Source organism: Salvia miltiorrhiza, unplaced genomic scaffold (genome assembly GCF_028751815.1).
Source record: "Salvia miltiorrhiza cultivar Shanhuang (shh) unplaced genomic scaffold, IMPLAD_Smil_shh fragScaff_scaffold_66:::fragment_1, whole genome shotgun sequence".
Classification (NCBI taxonomy): Eukaryota; Viridiplantae; Streptophyta; class Magnoliopsida; order Lamiales; family Lamiaceae; genus Salvia; species Salvia miltiorrhiza.
In genome coordinates, this window is record NW_026651477.1 from 151,788 (window position 1) to 177,860 (window position 26,073).

At 34.5% G+C, this 26,073-nt stretch overlaps 2 protein-coding genes and 2 long non-coding RNA genes across 6 annotated transcripts; 2 read left to right on the top strand and 2 right to left on the bottom strand.

Annotated features, from left to right (window-relative positions):
- Nucleotides 1-557: 557 nt before the first annotated feature.
- LOC131003085 (uncharacterized) lies at nt 558-3,074 on the bottom strand. Its single transcript, XM_057929565.1, has 3 exons — nt 2,793-3,074; nt 1,715-1,930; nt 558-1,564 (listed from the first exon to the last, which is right to left on the bottom strand). Exons 1-3 carry the CDS (start codon nt 3,036-3,038, stop codon nt 719-721), a joined length of 1,308 nt encoding a protein of 435 aa, XP_057785548.1. The 5' UTR covers nt 3,039-3,074; the 3' UTR covers nt 558-718.
- A 4,657-nt stretch (nt 3,075-7,731) lies between these two features.
- LOC131003077 (uncharacterized) lies at nt 7,732-16,500 on the bottom strand. 3 transcript variants are annotated; one of them, XM_057929553.1, is made up of 16 exons: nt 16,227-16,472; nt 15,867-16,040; nt 15,340-15,391; nt 15,141-15,248; nt 14,317-14,401; nt 13,470-13,524; nt 13,282-13,360; nt 12,992-13,101; nt 12,004-12,063; nt 11,447-11,545; nt 11,196-11,306; nt 9,582-9,653; nt 9,368-9,484; nt 9,108-9,257; nt 8,338-8,438; nt 7,803-8,263 (listed from the first exon to the last, which is right to left on the bottom strand). In XM_057929553.1, the coding sequence occupies exons 1-16, from the start codon at nt 16,287-16,289 to the stop codon at nt 7,936-7,938; spliced, it is 1,764 nt and encodes a 587-aa protein (XP_057785536.1). In that variant the 5' UTR covers nt 16,290-16,472; the 3' UTR covers nt 7,803-7,935. The 3 variants fall into 3 exon arrangements, with proteins under 3 accessions (XP_057785534.1, XP_057785536.1, XP_057785535.1); XM_057929551.1 differs by having other exon boundaries at nt 7,732-8,259; nt 8,334-8,438; nt 12,992-13,360; nt 16,227-16,482; XM_057929552.1 differs by having other exon boundaries at nt 12,992-13,360; nt 16,227-16,500.
- Nucleotides 10,007-10,861, top strand: LOC131003078 (uncharacterized). Its single transcript, XR_009094529.1, has 2 exons — nt 10,007-10,403; nt 10,713-10,861. It is a non-coding gene; the product is annotated as an uncharacterized LOC131003078 (long non-coding RNA).
- Nucleotides 16,501-19,346: 2,846 nt separating the features above from the next.
- On the top strand, nt 19,347-24,336 carry LOC131003088 (uncharacterized). The gene is made up of 2 exons (XR_009094532.1): nt 19,347-19,419; nt 23,494-24,336. It is a non-coding gene; the product is annotated as an uncharacterized LOC131003088 (long non-coding RNA).
- Nucleotides 24,337-26,073: the final 1,737 nt, after the last annotated feature.

Consider the following 26,073-nt stretch of genomic DNA (forward strand, 5'->3'; position numbering starts at 1 on the left):
GATCTCATACAATACTCCACGTCATTTGCATTCAAAGTGTGTTTGAATAGAAGCCCAATTAAAGTTTTGTTTCTACTACTATTTTTCTCTCTCTAGAATTACACCTCACACACGTTAAGTTGCTCGGCACCCCCACTTATTAATTGAAAGTTGAAAAGAAAGTGTTTTTACCAATTGAGGCGGTTGTGAATATTAGACATAAGCTTAATTACGAATGATTTCATGTATTCATTTGCTCACAATGAGATGCAACGTGGATTATGAATTATTTTCTTCAAAATATTACATAAACAAGAGACAAAAAAAATGTAAATATTTTTATTGTATATATTTTTAATGGAGATCGAGATGTCTTGAATTATACGTGATTGACCAAAATTTGAAACCAAACACCAATAAAGATGTAGATCTTGGTCCAGAATTAATCTTGAATTTCTATTCTTGACATATTTTTGTATTTTTTAATTAATTTCAAGGCTGTATGAGTATATGAATTCTCTTACATGAAAAACTAACATTCTTTAAGAAAGGCAGAACTTACTTCTCCAGCTTTAAACTAAAACAAATCAAAACTCATAACATTCCATTTTGAGGAAAGTGCATTACAAATTCTACAGCATTGACATTTCAAATTAGGCAAAATGCAGCATTCGAAAATGAGCAGGTGCAAAACATGCATATTCAGACAAAATCAGATCCCAAAAAACAGCATTTGAAACTAAACAAGTCCCCAAACCAAAGATCCACCGGAGATATGGATTTGGTCGGCGAGGGTCCGAGCAGCAGCCAGTTCTTCCTTTTCCTGATGCAGCCTCTCTTGCAACTTCATGGCCTCAGCCATACACGCCTGCAGCTCTTCCTCGCATTTCTGCACTGCTCTCTGCTTCTCACAGATGACCCCGACGCTCCTCGCCTTCAAATCCTCGAGCGTCGAAACCCCATCATACAACTGCCTAGCCTTGGATATCTGCTCCAGCCTCTCGTGAAGCCACCCGACGTCCACCTTCACAAGTTTAAGGTCTCCGATTTGTCCGAGCATGGACTCCAGCTCCAACGCCGTCAGCTGCATCAGTTTTGAACCTTCCAACCTCTTATAAATGCTGCAGACCAGATCCAGAATGGACGAGCGCAACTCCGTTGAAAACGTGCTTTCCTTGGCAATGTCTCCATACTTGTTGAAGATGGCCTTGAGGAGCGGCGCCACTTCCTTCTTCACTTTGTACCCCTCAACATCGATGATCATGGCATCCCCGGAGTTGGACATGGCATCGTGTTTTTGAGGAGATTTGCTGCGAGTTGGAGTAGTAGTAGGATTCTCATTAGCTCGAGCAGAGATATTCGGGACCACATTAGCTTCCCTTTCGAGCAGACTGTTGTTCACCATAAGGTCGTCTGAGCAGGAAGAAGCTTCTCCTGCTTGGAAGGACAATTCTGGTTGCTGAGTTTGGGCGAGTAGCTCAGATGTAAATTTCTGCAAATCGAGCACATTCTTCCTCGGGTCCATACCTTTCTGGGCTTCAACAACTTCATCAGGGCTTATACTCTCAAGTTCAGAATGTGTATCCTTGAAAAAAGGGAAGGAAATGTTAAAATGCTTCAATGTGAATGCTTTACAAAAGCATTCAACTTTCATTTCATTTCAATCAAATTCTATATATCTTGTGAAGTTTTCAAAGAAACTAATCATTAATGCAAAAGGTTAGTCATTAAATACCTTAGCTTCCAATGCAACATGGTTTGCTTTATCCGTACTGTTAGATTCAAATAGGATCTGCTTCACCAGCAACAAGCTAGAATTTTCAGAAGAATTTCCACCAATGCTATGAGGTGGGATTCTTGATTGAGGGCTCACTGCTGCTTTCTTTTTACCAAATGACATAGAAAACCGGGTTCGGGGCCTAGGTTGATCCAGTGATGCAGACTCATGCCCCTAACAATACACCACCATAGAAAAGAATGCTTAATTTAACACAATAATACACTTCGCTAAAGTATGATCAAACAGAAGAAAATCACTCATGACAATTGCATCCTCCACTTAATTCATCCACGATCCACCACTCTCCACTTCTGGCATCTAAGATTGATCAAAACGGGGGTGAAACGAGGAACTCATACTATTCCTAAGAAAGTAATTCCAATGAGAACATGCTTTTGAAAAGATGATTCTACCATGAATGGCATATTGAATTGTATGTCACAATAAGTCCACTAAACATCAGCTGCCTGAAACAAGAAGGTAGGATTGATTTTCTTCTCTAGCTCCCTCCCTTCTAAGTACATCTTCAACAGAAACTCAAAACGGGTTTAACTGATTGCAATCACAAGTTTTCACCATGAAAAGATCCCTCAAGGATGCATGTGCTCACACAGTTCAAATTCATATCATTTCAGGTTATGCATAAAACTTCAATTCACCACAAATATTAACATGAACAAGAACAAGAACATTATACACTGAACTAAAGAACGCCAAGCAGAAATGGTGTCTTCAATTACCATATATACAGATCATATATTGTGATTTTCCTTCCAATCCCTTTCGTAGCAAGAATATCGACATTGTATAACAGAAAACCAAAGCTATATATCTAAGTTACATTTTTTTATCCTTAACATCAACCTTCACTTCTCCTAGAAGCTTCAAGAAAACAGGACTCCATGTCTCCATCTTCACACACAGCCACACATACTTAAAATTGAAGATAATAAGGGTGCCCTAGTCCTAGACAAAGATCAAATTCCAAAAAAAAAAAAAAGAGTGAGTGAAACAGGGGTTAGAAATAGCGTACTTGAGAAGAAAAAGAAGCATTTATATTAGCAGCAGCACAATCAAAGGTGGTGTTGTTCAAATCTTCTTCTTGGCGCCTCTGTTGTTTGTGGGGCCTCCCTCTTTTCGTCGCTGCTCTTTTTTCATTCTCCATTTTGTCGCTTGAGTTTCTTCTCTTGCTATTACCACCACTACCATCGAAGCTGTTGTTGTTTACCTCTTCTTCTTGGAGTCTACTTGGTTTGGGGCCTTTTTTCTTCTTTTCCATTTGTGTCTACCGCTTCGAAATACAGAGGCCAAGTTTGAAAACAAAACAAAACTGAGAGAGAGAGAGAGAGAGAGAGAGAAGAGAAGAAATGATGGAGATTTTGTGATGGGATTCGGTAACTTGAATCGATGGTTGACAGGAAATCAACATACAGATGGCAAAATCAGAGGAAGAATACGTCCTCTCGCCTTCTGCATGTAATTAAATCTTCTTTTAGCTTCATACATCAATCAGCTGAAAATTTTCTTTTCTTTTACTTTTTCCTTAAAATGCAAATTTGTTTACTGACTGCTAATTATCTTCCTAACAAGTTTTGTAACCAAAAGGGAAGAATAAATGGCCAAATCCTAATTAGTGATTAATTGTGGTTTGGAGAATGATCAGAAGTTAGAACAGTCGGCCATTTGTGATCGCGAATTGGGATGATATTTGGTCAATCAGATCCCATAATAAAATTGTAAACTTCCTTTTATGTCATCTTATTACTATGGTTAACTGCTTAATGGGTTCTGATCAGGGCCGGTCCTGTATCTCACAGGGCCCTAAGCAAAAATTAAAAAACGGGCCCCAATAAAAAAAATTTATATTGACGAAACAACAATAATATCTTAACATAAACTTTTTCAATCAATCATTCAAAAGAGTTTTCAATCAAAAGAGAAGAAAATATAAGTTACTAAAGAATTCAACATTAACTGTATGATCTAAATGAAAAAAAGAACTTTCATAAGACAAAGTTGAAATAGAAAATTTATTGAAAAGAAAAAAGAGAGAAAATGGACCTCAAAAATCCCGAGAGTACAGACGCTAACAAAGGGCCGAGTCACAGAGGAACCATCTAAAAGCAAAACAAAAAACCACGTGAAAGCACCCGCAAAGGACCATGGGTCGACGAAACCAGGAAAAAGAAGACTATGAGAAAAAATTTAAAAAAACATCCTCGTCCCCAACATCTTCATCGTCCAACATATCTCCCCATTTTTTCTTTTTTGTAGAGACCACCGCCGACATAGATCGGGCTGTGTCGGAAGAGGAGTGAATCACAAAGTTTTGTGATATGTAAATAAATATGACAAAGCTATGTAAATAAATACCTTATAATATGGTTCACCATAACAACAATATTAAATGCAATCTGTCCCACAATATATAACCAAAACACAATTTAATTTCTTGTATATCTAGAATTTGAGAAAAAATAAATAATATGAAATAAATATTAGGATTTGAGAAAAAAAATTCTTGTATATCTAACCAAAAAGGACAAAAATATTAGGATTTGAGAAAAAATAAATAATATGAAATATTGATAGAACATACAACAGAAATTAGTTCAAAATAGGGATAAGTTTCTTACTTTATCTAAATATAACACGTCTTGCAGTTTTAGAGACGGATGTATTTATCAAGTTTGTGTAATCTAACTGATCAACCAATTTTCTTTCAATTGATAACATAACCAACCCATTCAACATGTCTTGCGACATAGTTAGATAAGCTTTTTGATTCACTTTTTCTTTTAAATGTCTTTTCAGTTACTGCATTTATTTTTGGAATACTCTTTGTTAAACAAAAATAATTTTTATATATACTATATATATAAATAAAAATAAAAAAATTGGGCCCCCAAAAATTTGGGGCCCTATGCGGCAGCATGTTGAGCATGCCCTCAGGTACGGGCCTGGTTCTGATTGTTGGACATTACTTGGTTTATATTTTAAGAGCTACTCCATAGTGGTGCCACATGTGTGCTACCTCAACAACTACCTCATATTTTTTTCACTGTGCCACTATCTCATTTTTAACTATTCATAGACCCCACTAGGCCACTATCATTATCACTACTTCTACCATGATAGACACATAATATATATATATATATATATATATATAAGTTGTGTATTTTAATTTTTATATTATATTTTACTTCAATAAAATTAATATAATTATACGAATAAATTAATTTTTTAATAATAAAATATAATTTAAAAATTATAGTTATGCTAATAAAATGAAAAGGAAAATAAAACAGAACCTAAGATTGTAAAATAAAAGTAACAAAAAAAGAGAAAAAAAAAATTAAAATAATTAACGAGAAAAAGAACAGAAACTCAGAAAAATAAATAAACAGAAGGCAACTCAAAAGCAAAATAGAACAGTGTTTAGAATTTTAAAACAAAGGTAAAAAAAAGAAAGAAAAAAGAAAATAAAAACTAACGAAAAAAAAAACTAAAAATCGAAACAAAATAAATAAAAAGCAACTTGAATACCTGCATAAAAAAAGAGAAGCAAAAAAATAAAGAAAAAATCAAAACGATAACATACAAAAATTATAGTAAAAAATTAGTGTGGGACCCATCTCTGAGACAAGGAACCGGGTAGCAACATTGCTACCTCAATTTTTTGCTACCCCATTTTTTAAGACCTCCATTATGGTACTATCCTCTAACTACCCCATTACTACCTAACGTAGAGGAAGCCCTAAGAGGGCATTTACCTTGTACGATTGATAAAAAATACTCCCTCTGTCTCAGTCAAGATGATACATTTCTTTTCAGCACGGAATTTAAGGAGTTGTAGATTAGTGTTTTAAGTGTGTAGTATAAAAGTAATAAAGTAGGAGAGAGAATGTAATAATAGAGTGATTAATTAGTTGTAATGTTTTTCATATTTAGAATGTAGCATCTTTGTTGGGATGGCCCAAAAAGAAATATGTAACATATTCGTTGGGACGGAGGGAGTATATAATTAAATATTTTATTTTCAATAGTAGAATTACTCCTATTTCAACGTTATGATAGGATAAGAATCAAGCAAAACTAATTTAAATGATAAAAATAATAAAAGGTCAAGAGATATCATAAAGTTTCAATCCAACAAAAGAAATAAGGGATTAGACTTAGGCTGCAGACACCGACGCACACCGGGCGCGCGCCCCCACCAATGTCGCACCTCCATCTTGCTCACCAGGCCTGCCTCCCTGCGCCAAGCTCTTTTGGCAAAATTGTTGGGCGTGTGCAATGCACGACCCAATATAATAATAAAAAAAATGATAAATGCAAACTCTTGTGGGACACCCTAAAATCGAAATAACACTTTTACAAGACAAAGAGAGTATCTTATAAGCTCCAACCACTTATAAGATATTTTAAAATATTATAAGTTGTCAAAATTTTAGATAATTGAACTTATAAGTTCAAAACATAAATTTATATTGGAGAGAGAAAATTTTTGTTAGAGAAAAAAAAATTGAAGGCACATGAACTTAAAAGAGTATACGATGAAAATAGCAATTCATAGATAAAGAATACTTGTAAAATGATTGTTGCATATAAGATTATGGAAAAATAATTAAGAAGTGGATGAACTTATTTTTATATTTTACTATAAGTTATTTAAGAGCTTAGTTTGGTGCCAATGAAGCTTAGCTCAAGTGACAAAGCTAAGGCACCCAAAGACTCTCCTTTATGAGAGGTTTTGGGTTCAATACAGCATCCGTGCGATGTAATTTTTTCACCTTTGTGTAGTAGTGGTCTCACCTGCGTGCGATGTAGTTTTTCGTCCTTTGTATGGTTAGAGGTCCTGCCTGCATGTGAGTGGTAGTTTTTCTACCTTTGTGTGGGTGTGGTCCCGCCTGCGTGCGATGTAGTTTTCCTATCTTTGTATGGTGTGGTCCCGCCTGCGTGCTAGAGGCTTTTTTTGATTATATAATGGATACATTTTGTAATTCTAAAAAAAGAGCTTAATTTGCAAAACACTTTTAAAAAAACTTATAAGCTCATAAACAATTTATAAGATATTTTTGTGCATAAGACAATTTTTAACGGTTTATAGACATTTTATAAAATATTTTGCCAAATACTTTAAAAAATTGTCTTATTTGTGTAGTTCATTTGACTCGAAGACATTTTTTTATATGTTGAAAGTTCATTAATTTTTTTATTATCATTTTAAAATATAGTAGCGGAAAGAGTGTATGTTGTATGTGTAACCAATATAATTTTTTAATAAAAACAAAAAATATAGATATAATATTTATTATATTTAATTTTTTTTATTACAATTTTTGATCTATTTGATTCTATAACTATAATAAACCTCTTTAAAATAATACTCAATAAATTAATAAACTCTATAAACTAATAAATTTCTCCAACAATATCGGCCACAATGAATTGATATGCATTTATTTAATTTAAATATTATCTCTTGTTTATTTCTACACATCATAACTTTGATTTAAAATTTATAATTTTCAAATTTAAGACAATATTTTATAAATCAATAAATTATTAGTTTATTGATATATTAGTATCTCTCAAAATTAATAAAATCTTTATACCCCAAAGTTATTAATTTTAGAAGTTTTACTATTTTGAAAAAATGGTTAAAATTTAATTTGAATTTCAACAATTTTCAAAATATGTTAACTTTAGTATCTCAAAAAAGAAATGTTAAGGGTCATCATTTTTCAAAATATGGTAATTGACATTACTTTTGAAGAAAATCTCAATTACAACACCTCACACATCACGCATGAATCCATGATTATTTCAAAATGTTAAGGGGACTTTTGTAGAAATGACAAAATGATTTTACAGAGGCGGCCAATATACTTATTTTAATTTTTCTCTGACAATAATATACAGTGGAATTTCAGGAATCAAGTGAATCAAAGGAAGTTAGAAACTGATTAAGTAAACCCTCCAGAAAAAGGAGGGGAGCTATTGAGGCATATTATTTCTACTCATACTTAAGGCCTCCTCGCACGAAATGATATTAAAATAACAAGTGCAATCGACCCAAATATGTAGGAAATATTTACAATATTCAAAAAGATAAATATTGAAGAGTGAATAGTGAAGAAATTTGGATTGTTGGTTTCGTCAAAAATCATCTACAATACTTCATCGTCAAGCTGGGGATATGCTGAGGCATCTTCGACTGGTAGCGAAGGTGGGGTTCCAGGAGGGATACAAGCTGCGCCATTCTCACCGGCACATATACACAGGGCTTCAGCTTCTCTTAGGGTTGAATCAAGGTCGATCTGACCGCTCAGTTCGTTGATGAATTTTAGGAGAGTGTCAAAATCCATCTGCTCCCCCATTATCTTCCTACGGTATCTCTTGAGAATGGCAACGCAGACATATAGGTGTAGGTGCTCGCTCAGATAGTGAGTCCACAAAACTTCCCATATGCACATCGTACTATCGTATTCAAACTCCCTGCAAAAAACATGGGGGTCGTCATCCACACATCAAAATACACGCATATTAGAGGAGGGGGCAGTTACACTTGCCTCTTGAACTGTATCAATAGCCAGCGGAAACAAAAGAAATAGTTCAGACAATCATTCTGCTTGAAATAGTTGTGCAATGGGCTGTCTAACACCTCGACCAGCTGCATGACATGAAATGATATTGATTAGAGAGTTAACAATATCTGCAATGCAATCGTAACTTAGATAGACTAGGAGACCATGCAAAACAAAGTGCAACAAGCCAGAAGAATAAGCCAACTATTTACTATTGGATTATTGGTAGTACCAATAAGCATAACAAATAACTATTCAGAAAAATTTAAAGAAAAGTTCTGTTATATCATTTTCAGAATATCAGTGTCTGACAAGAATGTGAATGTTTTTTAGTCAAAACGCTTAATAGAGCTTCTGATAGTTTGGCACAATTTGAGAATATATTCTTCCCCCACATAGATTTAAATCTTTCAGACACTGGTCTTTGTACCATTAAAACCAGTTGAAGTAGTAAACTATAACTCCCACCGTCACACAAAGGATGCCACTTTTGACCTTTAATAGCTGTCAAGTGTCAAGTAATACTTTCTATCAAAATGGAAATAAGATATAGATATCTCTTAAAGGAACTTCAAGAGGCCAATGAGATAATACACAATATGATGTATGTGATATTTGTAAAATTGAATTATAATTCAATAACTCAGTAAGTTGATAGAAAATCGATTCAGCAAAAAACAATAATAACACTATTAATGGACTAGATTATTGCACAAATAGAATTAACACATTCTAAGCTGGTGGAGGAAGAGAACCTTTGATAAAGCAAAAAGTTGAGAGTGCATCCCACTTTGATCACGATTGAAATTAGGTCCAAGACGCTCCATAAGGTAAACAAAGCACCAAAAGGACTCAGATTCATCTCTCATCACATACAAGATTGGCGAGAGAAGATCACTCATACCCTGAAGGCAAAAAACAGAGCATTCAGGAGAAGCAGAAGATTTATAACTGCGCATATGGTCAACATAGTTCCATAGAAGTTGCAAGAGTAATGACACCAAAAGGAAACTACCTGACAATACCCAAGATCAAAGTTGTAAAACGAGTACGTCAACAGTATATCTCGCATGAGATATACATTAGGATTGTCATCCCCGTCGTAAAATGACAGTGATCTGTCAGTCCTCACCTGAGATGAGAGTAAAAGTACACCTTCACTAAGAATACATCATCAAGCATCTTGATAAAAACATTCTCTGAAATAAAAGTGTGACAGTAGACCCTACCACATCCTTGTCAATAAGGTTTTTCCTCTCTCGAAATTTCGTAAATCGCTTTGCCTGCTCTGGGGAGATGCTCTAAGCAAAAAATGGAACAACACTTGTAATTTAGAAGCACCAAGCAATGTGTATTCTTCATGAATAAAACAACCATATGTACCAGGTGGTTAAAGGCATTACATAGAACAAATTTGGACAAGAATGCAAACAGATCCCTTGTTATATCATAATTTTGTGCCTCCTATTTCCATATTAAGATCCTGTCTCATGGAATATTTTCTATCAAATTAGATCTCTATTTTAAGCCTTATAATTAGTAAGGTCACCTTCCCCCAAATAAAAAATAAAAAAATATAGTCAAGTCACAAATATATCTACTATGAAATGGCTCGCTTCCAATATTATAGATAAATTAGCACGCCTCTGCTATGAAGCACGGGGACGTCTATATGGTAGACGTATGCGTCCCGGGGACGTCCCGGGGACGATACGCGATAAATACGCGTAAAATACGTCCCCGGGGACGTATTTTTGGGGTCCAATTTTTTAATTATTTTTTTAATTAAAAATACGGCGGAAATACGTTGAAAAGACGGTCAAATACGTATTTGACTCTTAAAGTACGTTTTTAATAAATTTTAAAACTTCTAACCTCTGAAACCCTAATTCGCGCCTCCACTCACACTTGCAAACGTTCGCCCCTCTTCTCCTCTCTGACCCACCCCGTTCACCATCGTCCCTGCGCCACGCTGCTCGCCGCTCGCCGTCGTCGTCGCCATCGCGCTGCCCTGCGCGCTTGGAGCAGCCGCGCCACCTTAACAACTAAAGGTATTGCTCTAATCTCTTTTATTTGGCTTGGGCAGTGGGTATGTATGAAGATTGGCTGAATTTGGCTTTGGGTTTTGTTGGATTGAAGTTTGATTTTCGATTTGTTGGATTGGGCAGTGGGTATTTGAGTATTTCAATTAACTTAGGCAGATGGGTATTTCAATTTGTTGGATTTGTTTGATTTATGTTTTTGATTGGGCAGTGGGTATTTCGAATTGGGCAGTGGCCGTGGGTATTTTGAATTGGGCAGTGGGTATTTCAATTTGTTGATTGAAGTTTGATTTTTTTTTTTTTGATTTGTATTGGCAGCCATGAAGAGGAAGAGGAAGGAGGAGAATGAGGATGATGAGTGAAGAGGACTAACATTTTAGTGTGTTTTATTAAGTATTAATTATTAAGACTATGTTTTATATTTTTTATTTGGTTAATTTTATTATGAATTAGTAGTGTTCTGCTTATATTATTGGTGAATTATGAATTTATAATATATATAAAATATATTTTAAATAAAAAAACTAAAACGTATTTTTGACGTATCGTATCATGTTTTTTGGAAAAATGACGTATTTATGTCCCCGTACCGTATCGTATCCGTCCCCGTGCTTCTTAGCGCCTCTGGTTCTAATTTCAATTGGAGAAGAACCTCGAACTTAAAGTACTAGTTAGAAGATAGTATAAATGAACCAATTCCAACAAAATTACCAGCAGCATATTCAGAACAGCATGGAGGGGAAGAAAAAAGAAATAAAATCTTTAAATTATGCCATAACTCAACTGATATAGAGGACAAACCTGCCACTGCTTTTTTATTGTGTCATACTCCGACTGCTTTACTGACATGAGGTACTCTCTCTCTGCAGATGTCGATTCATAGGAGTGGTATCCTAATAAAAATCTCCAAACCTGTTAAGAGAATTTTTTTGGACGATGATTGGGAAGAAGAAATACAAGTTAATCTACAAACTTTAACAAGTCAATATACAAACTTTAACTGTTAAGCTAAAGTCAAGCATCAGAACAATAATTTTTTTCAATATGCAGACCTCTTTTCGCAAATTATGTTCAACGCCCCCATAGAAGATTCTCTTTTTCAATGCCTTTGGATCCACTACTCGCCCTTCTGCATCCAAGAACGTAGACCACTGCAAGGAAATGTTTTGACTCAGATGGCATATGAAACAGACAGGGGTAGCAATCACTTAAAATACAAACACAAAATATATGAATGATTGAATAATTACAGGAGAATATAACAGCCCCAGAATAAAGAGTCTTGTACTAGCCTCCGAATGGCATTATTATTCAACTCCTTAAGTCTGCCACGTTACTACATAGAAGTCAAATTGGAACATAGGGGGGGAATTACTTAAAGGAGCTAAGTATTAGGGATTGAATGGAGCATTCCTACAGAAGTAATTATTTGTTCCATCATCATGATCATCAACAAGTATTGTAATGTTCAACATTTCAAATATGTATAACCGACGTAAGATGACCAACTGAGAGGAATTTGGAGGGGGGGGACCAAGGTTGACTCTATCTAGTATTGACCTCAAAAGCAGATCATTTCAGGTATCATCAGACAGGCAAACAGGTTTACCTCTTCTTGCCCCAAGGGTGGCTGACGTGGCTTTCCCCACACCAGTGATAATTTGTCGATCTGCCAATATAAGAAGAAATGTCAACAAGAACTTGATTGTACTGAGATAGTGAATGAAAATCTGAAAGCTTTTGCATAATTTCATTGTCGAAACAGATAGACATGCAAACATTTTATGATTCACGTTCAAGGGGTATTTTCATTTGAACAAGACTTCACGCCCAATACCATAGGCGATGTCAAGGTTATCATTTCTACAATTTGAAAAGGCTTGCCTGTATTGCCTCCATCAACATTGCATACTAAGACAACCACCATGTTTTTTCATTCAACTTAATTGCATTCGATTTTATTTTGAAATATAGTGAATTTTTTTCTTGATACAAGGAAGTGCTACATGTTTGTTTATCTTTTTGTTTTCCTACAAGATCTTGTGCACACTGCTATTAATATATGTTCTTATTAATACCCCTGTATGATGTGAGCTTAACTATAAGCTCATAGATGTAATATCATTACCAGTTCCACAACATAAGCTGTACACAAAACTAAAGGTGGACGACGTTTCGTTTAGCAGTGGGTGACATTAAAAACATATTTTTGAAAGAAAAAAAAAAGAGTTGAGATGCTGAAAATCCCATAATCTCCTTCCTAAAGCTCCTTAAAATTGAACAACTCAAAAGTTTGGTTGCAGCTTCTTCCCCAAGAACTAGTTTTCTAGGTGGGTTTTTCTGGGTGTAAAAGGTACACCGCCCTAAATGAAACAGTCCTTAAAGTAGATGTTTAAGCAAAAACTATAACATATTCCGTGAAAAAATAAACTTTAACAAGATTTTGACATCAAGCTCGATGGAGGTATCACATTTTCAACTAAATGTAGGTATCATTCTTAAAAAGAGATCTATATAAGCTAGAAAATGTCTATAACGAGGCCACTCAAGACAAGTTTTTAGAAACATAAACAAGATGTGAAGTGATAAATTATTACCTCTACTGGATCCGCTGCCACAGGAACCTCATCAAGAACTTGTGGAGAATCATTTGATGATGTTATACGATTAGATGCAGGTGAAGGTGATAACGGGCCATCCTTCCACCCTTCATTAGAAGTAAAGCTATCAAGCTGGCTGTCCCGAAAGAGTTGGGAAGTTGTTTCACGAGCAAAACGGGTAACAAGTGAAAATTTCTCCAATACTTGAATTGAAATGTCGCGGGCAGGATCATGATGCTTCTGTCTCCTGCCATTCTGAAAATTATTGGAGCTTTTATCTAACTCACCCTTATCTTGATCGGGTGCAGTGGGGGATTCACACACAGGAGTAAGAGCCCTAGGAATCTCCAACGAAGACAGAGTCCTCTGTACCAAGTAAAAGATTGCACTTATTTGAAGCAGAGCAAGGGGGGAGGGGGGTCAACAGGAGCATCTAAGCAATCTAATTTGCATCAAACTAAATCTTAGTTCATACCTGGAGAGGATTTTCAAAATCATTCACAAGAAACACATTGGCATCATCTGCTGATCTGGAAATAAGAAATCATGTAAGCATAACTGCTCTCACATTCAAATGGATGCAACCACCACAGTATAATAATTTCACATTTTCATCATTTCTTGAACAACTAGATAAGAAAAACGTGGTTCAGACATTTTCCTTGACGCACCCTTAGGGGTAGTTTAGTGGTGGATGGGTGATCCCGTGAATGAAAATAAGAGTTCAAATCCTTTTAAGTTCAGCACATTGCACAGGGCTTTCCTAGCGTGAATTTGTCTGCGGGTGGGAGCCTCATTATACAATACAAGAGTGGAGTACACAGCGTCAATTGAAATAAAGATAAAAATTAAATTAAAAAAGAAAAGAAAAAAAGACATAGTTTGTTATACAATCCAGCATTTCCTGGTATAACATTCTTAGAAGCAAGAACTACTACTCGGAGGTCATGGGTTCGAGTCCACCGTGATGCTATCTTAAAATTTACTTATTTAATTGTTAATTTATCAAAAAACAAAAAAACTATTACCCAGAGGTAGCCCACGTATGGCACAAATAAAATGCAAAACAATAATACTATTAGATTATTACTTGAGCAAGTTAAAAACATAATAGAGTACGTAAGGCGACCAACAAGGAAAAGCAAAAGTAAATAATAAAGGCTTAAAATCAGATCCATAACTCAAGACCCTTTTGAGAGTTCATACTTATGTGGTTAACAACTTTGTATGTGTTGCAAGAAACATATAAACAACTTCTCAATTCACTACACAAATGAAGTTACACAAGCAAAAAAGACAAGCATTAGGTAGGAGGTATTTACCTGACAAGAACAACATGCTGCTTGATGGTTGCAAGAAATTCTCGGACTCCTCCATTATAGAAATAAAGTGGCGGAAAAGCCAATCCTGATTATCATACAGGGTGTTAATGACAATGAAGACTTGACCACTGGCCACAAGATGTAAGGATGCCATCTCTCATAAGATTTAATGCTAAACGCACAGATGTAGACGCCTGAGACTTATATAATTTAAGAATGTAATTGGGTAGGACCAAAAAACCAAACTAGAGGACAAGAAAAATATTTTAGGCAAAATGCCAAATGCAACACAAGCATAGTGAAACATGATTTTCAAAGTTTAAGACTCTTTCTATGTACTTGTGAAAGGTTTAAAATTGTTTTAGGTTTTTCTTTGAATAATATACTGTGGCAGTTGAATAATATATTGTGGCAGTATAATTTATAAAACGTACATAATTGTTGTTTCTGACTAAGCCAAAAATATACTTGGAACTACAGGGCATACAAATTCACTTAAAGTTCTTCATTGTTTAAAAATGGAATTCTAAATCCTCTTGGCAGCTATTACTTGAGTTTTGTCCTAGTAACGTTCAATTGCTTCAAAAGAAGGAGTCTGACAAACCTCCATAATACGAGATATAGAATATAGATACATGCAAAAAATAGATTGATTCTCCACATGATGCATGCTACATCTCCTAATAATACTAAAACTTTGTCCTCTTCAGTTGCATCCATAATTTACTAAAAGGCTTATAGCAGTAACAATCAAAACATAATACAAGAATGGGAACATATTGAAATTGAACATATCGGAGAGTACTATCTCATACGATGATTACCTGATGACATAACTACAATAATATACTGCCAACCCAGGGTAGGAGTGTGTCTACGTATTGATCGAATTTCTGAAAATGGCACTGCCCTGATAGTATAAAGATTCTTATCTGCACCCATGTAGTGGAAAAGTATATTTATGTATCGGATGACAAAAAAACTTTGCATCAGATAGAAGAGTTACAGTATCGGAGGCTCTACCTTTCTCAGTCAATCTTGCATTTGAACTTTGCCCTTTGTAAGGAAGCCATGTCTACAGCAAGAAAAGGGAAGACTAATTGAAAATCATGGTTCAGGATACATTATTCATAGAACACGATGCACTAATACTACAATTGGCTTCAAATATAACTGAGACATGGGATACTTTTGCACCTAAATTCAATGCTCATACTTTCTAGACTAAGTAGATGAAATCAATAAATTGATTTTATAGGAAAGAAAATGAACAGTGTCACTTAGCAATCACAAACTCGTGTGCCTTCTAATCCTCATATCATCCAATTTCTCAAAAGTGAAAAGCAATGTTAACTACCATGCGATATACTGTGGACTAAACATATTTCTCTACTGCATGAACCATAAAACGAGCTACTCTTCCATAGGAAACAGTAAAACTTGTAACCAAGAAAAGGTTTATTTCATAACCACAAAATTAGCAATCGAATAACAGAAACTAATAGCGAAATATTCAAATTTTCTCCCACATAAACTGCAAAAGGCAGTACCATGGAAAGTGCATTTCCTTGCTTCATCAACTTCAGTCGACCACTAATTCTCTCGGAAGCGAACTGAGTAGGATGTATTGTCACATTATCCTTAGTATATACAACCTCTGCGCCTTCCGGCTCGCTGGGTGAGCTTCGTCCAATGCTGTCATTCCGATTTATGCTTAGAGGGCCCTAAAAGTAATCAATTGAACCAAATGCAAGGGAAATTGAGAAATTAATTGGTCTCACACAGTAATTAATTAATAAAATAAATAAATAAATTCCGCTCTTGCATTCATGGGGAAGTCACCAATGATTAAGATTGAAACAAAACGCAATTAAGCAGAAATCAAGACAACATCCATATTTGAAGATTACCTGTTGAATCGATGCGGCATAATCGGCATCATCCGATAAATCATGTGCGTCAGGTTCGTGCATCGTTACACTGTATTTACGAATCAGAGGAAGCGAGCGAGAGAGGGGGGTGAGGGAGGATCGTGTCTGATTCCTTAAAGACGAAGGAGACGGAAGAGGGATTCTTATTTCTTTTATTAAATGTCGGCCAAAAGGATGAAAGCCGAGAGAGGGAAGAGAGAGGAGAGAGAAAGAGAATGAGAGAGAGAGGAAGAGAGGAGACTCTAAATTGGGGCCCGCACTGCAGTTGGGTCGGTTAGGATGTTCGGGCCGTGTTTGTTTTCATTTAATTGTAAGCTGATTTACTCATTTTATCCACCATTCCTTTTTCTCCTCATACTCCAATAATCTCATTTATTGTTATTATTATTATTATTTGAGATAGATGAGATGATGATTTTTGTTTGTCTTTGTTTTTCCTAAGGTTTTAAATAGTGGGGGACATAAGTGCAAAATGTCTCTGTAAGTTAATTTTTTATTTCAGGGCAGTCAATTCGGGATTTTTAATACACAAAGATCCTTATTTGCCAACATCCACTTTCTAAAATTGGATTAGTTACCGCAGTTAATCCAATACTGATCTTCATTTGTATTTGCAAAGTAACTTATAATCCGTTGAGATTAAAAGTTCACATCACCTTCTTTTATATTTCTCAATATTTCTCAATATTTCCTACAATTTTTTTTCAAATTGATCCCTATGAAATGATAGATTCAACGGATGAAATCGTTACGAATTTCATATGAAATCATTTTGTTGGTTTGTTGGGCCTGATAAGTGTTTGGCCCAAAATTAGTTCAAATTTGGTTTGCTCGCCACTGGTATCGGAGTAGCGGTAGTAAATGGTTGAGTCGGGTTGGCCTTTTAAGTAATTATATGTGGATCGGATCGCGCTCCTCGCTAGTTCTATCGGATCAAAAATTTCTAAGCTTTGTCTAAACTCATCTGGGCCATCGGGCTATTGGGTCAAGTCTGCCAAAAAAAGTAAAAGTGATTAATTGTATAAAAATTATTTAACTTTTAACAAATTAATTATCATTTTGAACATGAATTTTAAAAAAATTATTAAAATTATTTGACTATTATTTTTTTCTTATTTTGCATACTCACCTATTTTTCGTCTTGGTGACAGTATAAATATACTTGCTTGGCATAAATATGTTTGTATGGTATAAATATGTGTAGACAATTAAATTTTCCATCGCATTAAATCGTGCCACGTGTAAATTCATGAATTAAATATTCAATTATATTTTCTATTTTATTAGAAATGATTTTATTCCTAAATTAAATAGATATATAATTAATACTCCCTCCGTCCCAAACGAAATGTCCTGTTTTCCTTTTTGGACTGTCCCAAACGAAATGTCATGTTTCTTTTTTTGGCAATACACACTCTCTATATACTTAATATTTAAATAATTTTCACCAACCCACTTTATCTACTTTATACACATTTCTTAATCTCTGTGCCGAAAAGAAATAGGACATTTCGTTTGGGACGGGGAGAGTATTTAATATATAAATGAATTAATGGGTCCATTGGCACCTAAACCACAAAGCCCATGCATGGAGGCTCAAGGCCCATCAAGCCCACCTCCTATATCTATAAATAGGGGTGTTGGGGTGCTCACATTGATAACAAGTTGAAGTGGTGGAGAATTGAAGAGCTAGGGCATTCTTTCAAGTGAAGAATTGAGGAGTAAGAAGAATTCCATCAATTGAAGTCTTGCAAGAATTCAACTCAAGATCTTCAAGTGACTTCAAAGAGCTCAAGAATTTCATTCAAGTCTTCAAATCTTCAAAGCTTCAAGAGTTCAAGGATTTTATCCAAAGCTTCAAGAGTCCAAGAATCTCATTCAAATCTTCAAGTATTCATTCGAATCTTCAAAGTGATCTTCAAGTATCCAAAGAGATATTCGAACATTCAAGTATCCTTCAAATCAAGTTCAAAAGCTTCAAGGCATTCTTACAAATTCTAAGAACGTTCTTCAAATCAAATCAAATCAAGTTCAAAAGCTTCAAGATGTTCTTACAAATTCTAAGAGCGTTCTCAAATCAAATCAAGTTCGACGTTCAATTCGAAATCATGGCTTGAGCCCTTTGGATTTATCGTCATCAAATCAAATATTTCAAGGATCCTCGAGATTGTTCGAGAATAAAATGGAAGAGAAGAATCAGAGGAACAACTAGAGATTGCAACCCGCATAAATCTATCTTCAAGTATTCAAAATTATCTTTGTAGCGCACTTTGTATTTTATCGAATTGAAATACAAAAATTTGTGTTTACAATATGATCACGTAACAAAATAGAACTGACATCGTATTGTATAGTTGGATGGAAACGACGTTGTTTTAAGCTTAAATTTGGGCCGAAAAATGGATGGGCATGCAAAATAAGAGAAAATCAATAATTGAGTAATTTTAATAACAAGCTCAGGCACCAGAAGATGTGGAAGGTACGACCATATAGAATTGACGTACTAGAATAAGTGAAATTCGTAGTGATAATAAGTTGTCATTTGGGATGATGTTGAACCAGAAAAGCATACATATTATTCTAGTAGAGTCACTACGAACTAGAAAGAATATATGACAGCTACAAGTTGAAAATGATACTCAGAGGTTCGAAATTTCGAGGACGAAATTTTTATAAGGAGGGAAGGATGTAATATCCTGCCCATTCCTATTAAGTTTAGAATTTATTTTAAGCTTTGAATTTAGATGATTCACGCCGAATAAAGAAAATGAATTTGTTTTTAATGCCAACAAAAAAAAAATATTTTCAAAAGCCTTTTGCAAAATTTAACCTTATGATTTGGTGCATTGCATATAAACTGAATTATATAAGTATGTGATTATTCTATATAATTAGTATTTATTTGTATATGATTTAAATTCAAGTATGTGTTAGATTTAACTATTAAGAGTGTGATGAGTTTTAAATATTTTATTCATGTATTTATTTTTATTTTATTTTTGAGAGCTGCCACCCCTATTCATCATGCCACCCTATTTATCCAATCACAGTTGCCCCCTTATTCACCCAATCACAGCCTTTTCAAATCCACACTCAATTTACCTTTCGAACTGCAGCAACAAATTGATTCTAGCCATCACAAATCAACAACACAACAGAATTATTTCTAAAGGTTATTACCTCTAACTCAATTTCCCCAAGCATTTGTTTGAAGTCAAACTCAAACTAGAAACCCCACACGCACATCTGTTCCACCATTCATATATATATATATATATATATATATATATATATATATATAGGGTAGAGATCCATAGAGAATCCCCTTAAGTTAGAGAATAAGGAATCAATAACAGCCGTCTATTAAGTGGAAATGGACGGTTATGATAAATTCTTAGATTATAGTTTTATTTAGTGAATAAACATTTAAAAATTGGTTTTAATTAGTGGAGGATAGATGTGTATTTTTACCACCACGTAAATTACCCCCCAAATACCCAAATCCCGTCAATCTCGGCACTCAATTATTTTTAAGAAAGTTATGGAAGAATATACTTATGAATAACACGCCTCCATCACCCCCATTAATTTGTCGTCTCATTCTCTCTCTCTAATCTCTCAATTTCGCTTGTGGCTGGTAGAGTGGCGGAGCGTCCATTTCTCTTATCTGGTAGAGTGGCGAATCATGAATATCTGGTAGAGTGGAGCGTCTCCGATCTTGATTCAGTAGCCTGCAATTCGAGGTTGATCTCGCGATTCTGCTGCCGGATCCCCTCTCTTTCTCTTTCTCGTTGTTTTCGGCGCTGCGAGGCGCTACCGCCCTCCCTCTGCCGCCCTCTGTCGTCCGTCGCAGGCGAAGCCACTACCACCGACCGTGCCACCTCTAGTAAAAAGATTTTCACCGCCGCTGCCTCTAGATATTTTCAGCCATTATTCACGCTAATTTTTCGTTGGTTCTGGTATTTGTCTTTCGATGTCTCATGGATTTCCCCTTTTTGTGTAATTCATTTGTTTGTATTTTTGGTGGCTCTTTTATGTAATTACTTCGAGATTTGGCTCACAAATTGTTTCATATGATGTGTTTTTATAGATTTCAATCTCGTTCATGCTCCTATAAACACCTAGAAGGGTTTGTGGGAATTAAGGTTTGTAGTTACAATTCTCTGAATTTTGCGAGGAAACTCAACAAAGACATTTATTGTTGGATTGCTGGTTTAATTTCGTTGAGTGCTGGGAAAAATTGTTCATTTCTTGTTTTGCATTGAATATTCGTTATAAATTCAGTATATTGTGTAGTTTATTCTTAAATTTTCTATGTATATTCATTAACTTTTGTAGTTTATTCAAATAAATTTGATCTTTATTATGTGAGGTCATGTCATATTTGTTTATTATTCACAATTTATGAGTATCATATAAATTATTCAACAAACTTTATTCCTTATTCACATAAATATGATTTTTATTCGATAAATCTTGAACAAAATTCAGATATGATTATTCATGAAAAATGGTACTTTATTCAACAAAATAGTTTCCTTATTCACAATTTATGAGTCTCATATAAATTATTCAGCAAACTTTATTCCTTATTCACATAAATATGATTTTTATTCGATAAATCTTGAACAAAATTCAGATACGGTTATTCATGAAAAATGCTACTTTATTCAACAAAATAGTTTCCTTATTCACAATTTATGAGTATCATATAAATTATTCAGCAAACTCTTATCCTTATTCAAATAAATATGATTTTTATTCAAAAATGAATATTCATGAATAATGTTACTTTATTCATCTAATATTTTTCTTATTCATAATTTATGAGTATTGAGTAACAGTTACGTTATTCATCAAATTAGTATCCATATTCACAAAAATATAATTCTTATTTTGGTACGTTTTAAACAATATTCAAATACAATCTTAGACTACATAAAAATTCCGAATATCTAAATAAAATCTTTGTTACTAATATAAAGTAAAATAATTAATATGAAACCTTTTGAATAAATATACAAAAATAGCGAAGTAAATCGTTTTTGTAATGAATGTCATTTGAAATAAATTATATTAGAATGAATAATATAATTGATATCTGATTGAGAATTGTAAAATTATTTTATGAAAAATATTTCGAACAAAGTGTACAAAAGTTACGATTATCTAAATTAAATTTTCGAACTTTACTTGTTGAAATGTTAAAATATTTCATAAAAAACATTTCGAACAAGTTTAAAAAAATTACGAACATGTAGAATAAAAAGTTTTAATTTTAATTAATTATTGAAAAAAATTATTATGTGATAAAATAAATCATAACATTAAACTACAAACAATTAAAAACAATGGTCTTACATACGCTCGAATTTATGATTAAAAAAAATAAAAAATTTGAACTAATAAAAAATTAAATAAGAAAATCATGAAAATGTATGTAACTACCACCAAAAATACTACGGAGTACAAATTTTCTCAACCTCATTAATATTAATTTGATAACTACCGTAAATAATAATATCTCCATGACTGAAACAAAATAATAAAAAAGATTCGGTCAAAAAATCATTAAGTCAAAGCGGTTACATTAAAAATCAAAATTACTTGATTAACCTTAAGATAAAAATCGCATCTAATCTTCAGCCTAATTATGGGCCGTTTGATTACTATAATCTAAAGGCTTATATTTATTCTTTATTCTTCTTACATTTAGCTTTCTTTTTTGATCCCTTCCCTATATATATATATATATATATGTATGCATAGTTCAGTGAACAAACTCATGTATTTGCTTTTTAGACGAAACAAACTGAAGATGCTTGAGTATAAATTTGTATATATATACATATATGAAACATGATTTGTTTTAACAATGAAAGGAAAAGAAAGGTAGAGTCTTGAATTCTTGTATCAGCTTTGAACCGTGTGTGTGTGTTGGGTTGAGTTGAGCGGCGCCGGGCTGGCGGCGTGTTCGCTGCCGGCCATCCGGCCGTGTAAGAGGAGGAGGCGCCGGAGTGAACAGAGAGAGAGGACCGCAGGACAGAGGGAGGCACGGCACGGCGGCTCCGCCGCTGCTGTCAGGCTGGAGACGGTGAGAGAGAGGGAGACGGGCTGGGGTGCGGTGGCCGTCCGACAACATGTAGGAGCAAGGCGGCGCCGTCGTCTGAAATTCGAGCGGCGGCGGCTGGCCTCACCGGCTACTACGGCTGCCGAAGTCGAGAGAAGGAGAGGAGGGCTGTCGGTGAGTTTGGGGCTGGGGTTTTCAGAGGGAGAAAGGGGCGGCGACGGCTCTCCAGCCGTCGAGGGAGCGGAACACGCGGCAGCGGCCATGGTGGTGGTGGCTGTCGCCGGAAAATTTTGAGGAAGGAGGCGACAACATTTTCAGTGTGTGAGTGTGCGTGTGGGGAGGTGAGGAAGAGGAGAGATGCCGAAGAAGGGAGAGCCGCGCCGCTCGCCGGCGGCGACGGCGCCGTTGAACGGCAGCGGCAGCGGACAGATCGTCCGAGAGAGAGAGAGAGAAGAGAGGAGTGTGCAGCTGCTGCTGCGTTTGTGCGTGTGTGTTTGTGTGTGTGTGTGTGTGGGTTTGTTTAAAAGAGAAGATGGGCTTTAGGTTTTAATTAGATTTGGGCCTCCAACAAAATTTTTAATTGGGCTCAGACTTTACTTAATTGTGGGTTGCAAGATAGTAAAAGAATTGGGCCTCAGATTTTATTTAAAGTTTGGACAATATTATTTAATCAAGTGGACTACCTCATTTAATTATTTGGGCTCTGTTATGGACTGCATATCTCATTTAAATTGGGAATCAGATTTTAATTAATTGGCACTTTTATTTTTTAAAGAGTATGACTTGCCCTTATTTGATTATTGAGCTTGGCATGTATTTAGATTTGATTAATAAATTGCTTTAATGAATGATTGCATAATATTATATATATTAATATTATGTGCATATATTAAGTACAATTACTTATTATATGAGTTGAGCATGAAATGATTGGCATTATATATTTCGCTACTAAAATCATTTATGTTTTAATTGGTTTGATTTATAAAATCAATTATTGAAGAAAAATGAGTAAGGATATTGTTGGTGTCCTTAACTCAAGAGATTTAGTTTTCAAATATTTATTTATTAAATTTTGAAATCCCGGCTAAGTGAATCATAGAATATTAAGTGTTTCACTATAAGATTAAGGTTTATTTTAGGACTATGAGTTTAAGTTGAGAACTTATCTTGTAGGACCTACAGAAGAGGATACTTAGTTTCCTGATCAGCTCAGATAAATTATTTGGATTGTCTCCAAATCAGGTGAGGCTTTATTTACGAAATGTATGTTGAGCTAATAAGCTCGCTCTTATGAAATGTTAAAGTGGATGGTTCATGCTTAAAATATTTCTGCTCTCTATTGGTTATTGCTTCTACCAGAACATTGTTGGCTTCGCCAACCAGAACTTTGTTAGCTCTGCTAACCAGAATTGTGTACGTACACCAGAACCTGTTGTCTCGAGAGATTCGATGACAACCAGTTGTAGATAGCACGCCCAATAGATGAGCCAGGAAAATATGAGCTCAGATTATTTTAGTATGCATGGAATGACTCACTTTAAAAACATTCTGTGTTATACTGTTTAAGGCATGAATTATCTTTTTCAGTAAATGATTTTTAAAATGTTTTTAAATGGCTCAACCCACTGAGTACACTAGTACTCAGCCCTGCAATTGTTTTCGAAACCTTTTGCAGATTGAGCAGCTGGTGGTGACGTGCGAGGCTGAGGAAGGGTTGTTGCTATGGATTTTGAAAAAAATGCTATGTTTACTTCCGCTGAAATAAATTCACTTAGTGAATATTATCTGATGCCTAACTATGTTAATACTTTTATTCATATTTTTAATATGAATTTCACTCTCCATCACTTTCTTAGCGATTGTTTTCCGCATCTATCATATGCTTAGTATGAGACGTTGTCTTGGTCTCAGACCTTCGAACTTTCGATCCTGATAGGGAGAATAATTATGTTATAATGTCGTACTTGTTTTCATTTAAATACGGCATAATGCCCAACCCTCAGGGAACATTACCTATTTAATTCAAGTAAAGCTTAGTAGTCCTGTCACATAGCCCATTTCTTTTTCTCCCGGGAAATTAGGGCTGTTACAATCACTGCACCATAGACATACCATTATTCATGATTTATAAAATACATATAAAATCAACAAAAATTGAGCAGGCTTTTTAGCCCGAAGGTTCGATGGGTTGTCATGACTCATGAGCCAGTTTCGTAGTCTTAATTCTTTTGGGCTTTGATTTTTCAAGGACTTTCCAAATCTAAATTGGGCATTTCGGATCGATTCATTAGGCCAAGCCTAGTTTGTCGGCTTTAATGAAGAGATTTCAAGATATTTTCTCTAGGACATTTGTTTGTTAGTATATACTCCTTTCGTCCCACGAATCTTGATACGTATTTTTTTTGAGCCGTCTCACGAATCTTGACACAATTCCAAATAAGGTAGTAATAATTATTATCTTCTCTCTCTTATTTTATCACTTTTATTGCATTCTCTCTCCTACTTTGTCACTTTTATACTCCCTCCGTCCATGAAAAAAAGTCTCATTTGGGGTTCGACTCGGGTTTTAAGAAAATAGTTAAAGTAGGTGTAAGTGAGACAAAAGTATAATTTGTAGATGTATTATTAGTACAAAGAAAATAGAATAAAAGTACAATTTATAGTTAAATGCAAGAGAAAGTGTATGATGTGATGGTTCAAAAAGTTAAATGAGACTATGAACAAAAAAATGGGGTAACTATAAGACTCTTTTTTATGGACGGAGGGAGTACTTTATTACCTACGTACTTAAAACATTAATCTATAATTCCTTAATTCTCGTGCCGAAACTAAATGTGTCAAAATTCATGGGATGGAGGGAGTATCATAGACTAAAGATATTATGTGGCTAGATAGATTAATTTGGAGTATTATTTATTGTATTATACCTCATAAAGAAGTGTTGGCTGAATAATGATTGATGTTGCTATATGAATTTCACTTTTCTACAGAGCAAGCAGTTTACATTCAAATTTAGGTTGTATGGGATTAGTTTTCCTTGTGCTATTAGTTTCTATACAAAATCTTTCATGTGACATAAGTGAGACTTGAATTAATAATCTCTTGCAAAAAATAGAATTTAATTTAATATTTTAATTTTGTCGTTTAGGCTTAGATATCCTTGACAAGGTATTCAAGACTCTTCTTAATGAAGATATTATTGGTCCAATTTACATCTATTGTAGTTCCATTTTATATATGTGGATATTTAGTCTAGTTTGATTATAAAGCGAATTATTAACTTTTTTTATAGTTCGCGATGTGAAGTGTACCTACATCTCCAAAAAATTGATAATGCAATATATTACTCTATCCGTCTCATAAAAATATGAACATTTATAAGTGACACGGATTTTAAGAAATGTTAGATAAAAGTGTATTGTGAGTGAAAAATGGATCCCACTTTATGAAAAGTAGAGATGAAAAGTAAAGGGATTATGGTGTGATAGTGTACCAAAATAGAAATGTTCATGTTTTTTGGAGACGCCCCAGAATGACAAAATATTCATATTTTTGTGAGCTGGAGGGAGTAATATTTTTCGTTAAGTCATGGATGCACTTAGGTAACAAAATCTACAAACTTCAAGGCACCTAGTATATACGCATCAAACTCAAAGGAATATTAATTAATAGTAACTTGTAATAGATTGACAAATAATGTATAGTATAAACTAATTTACTGATTTATCGAGCCCTATATATAAACATAGTCTA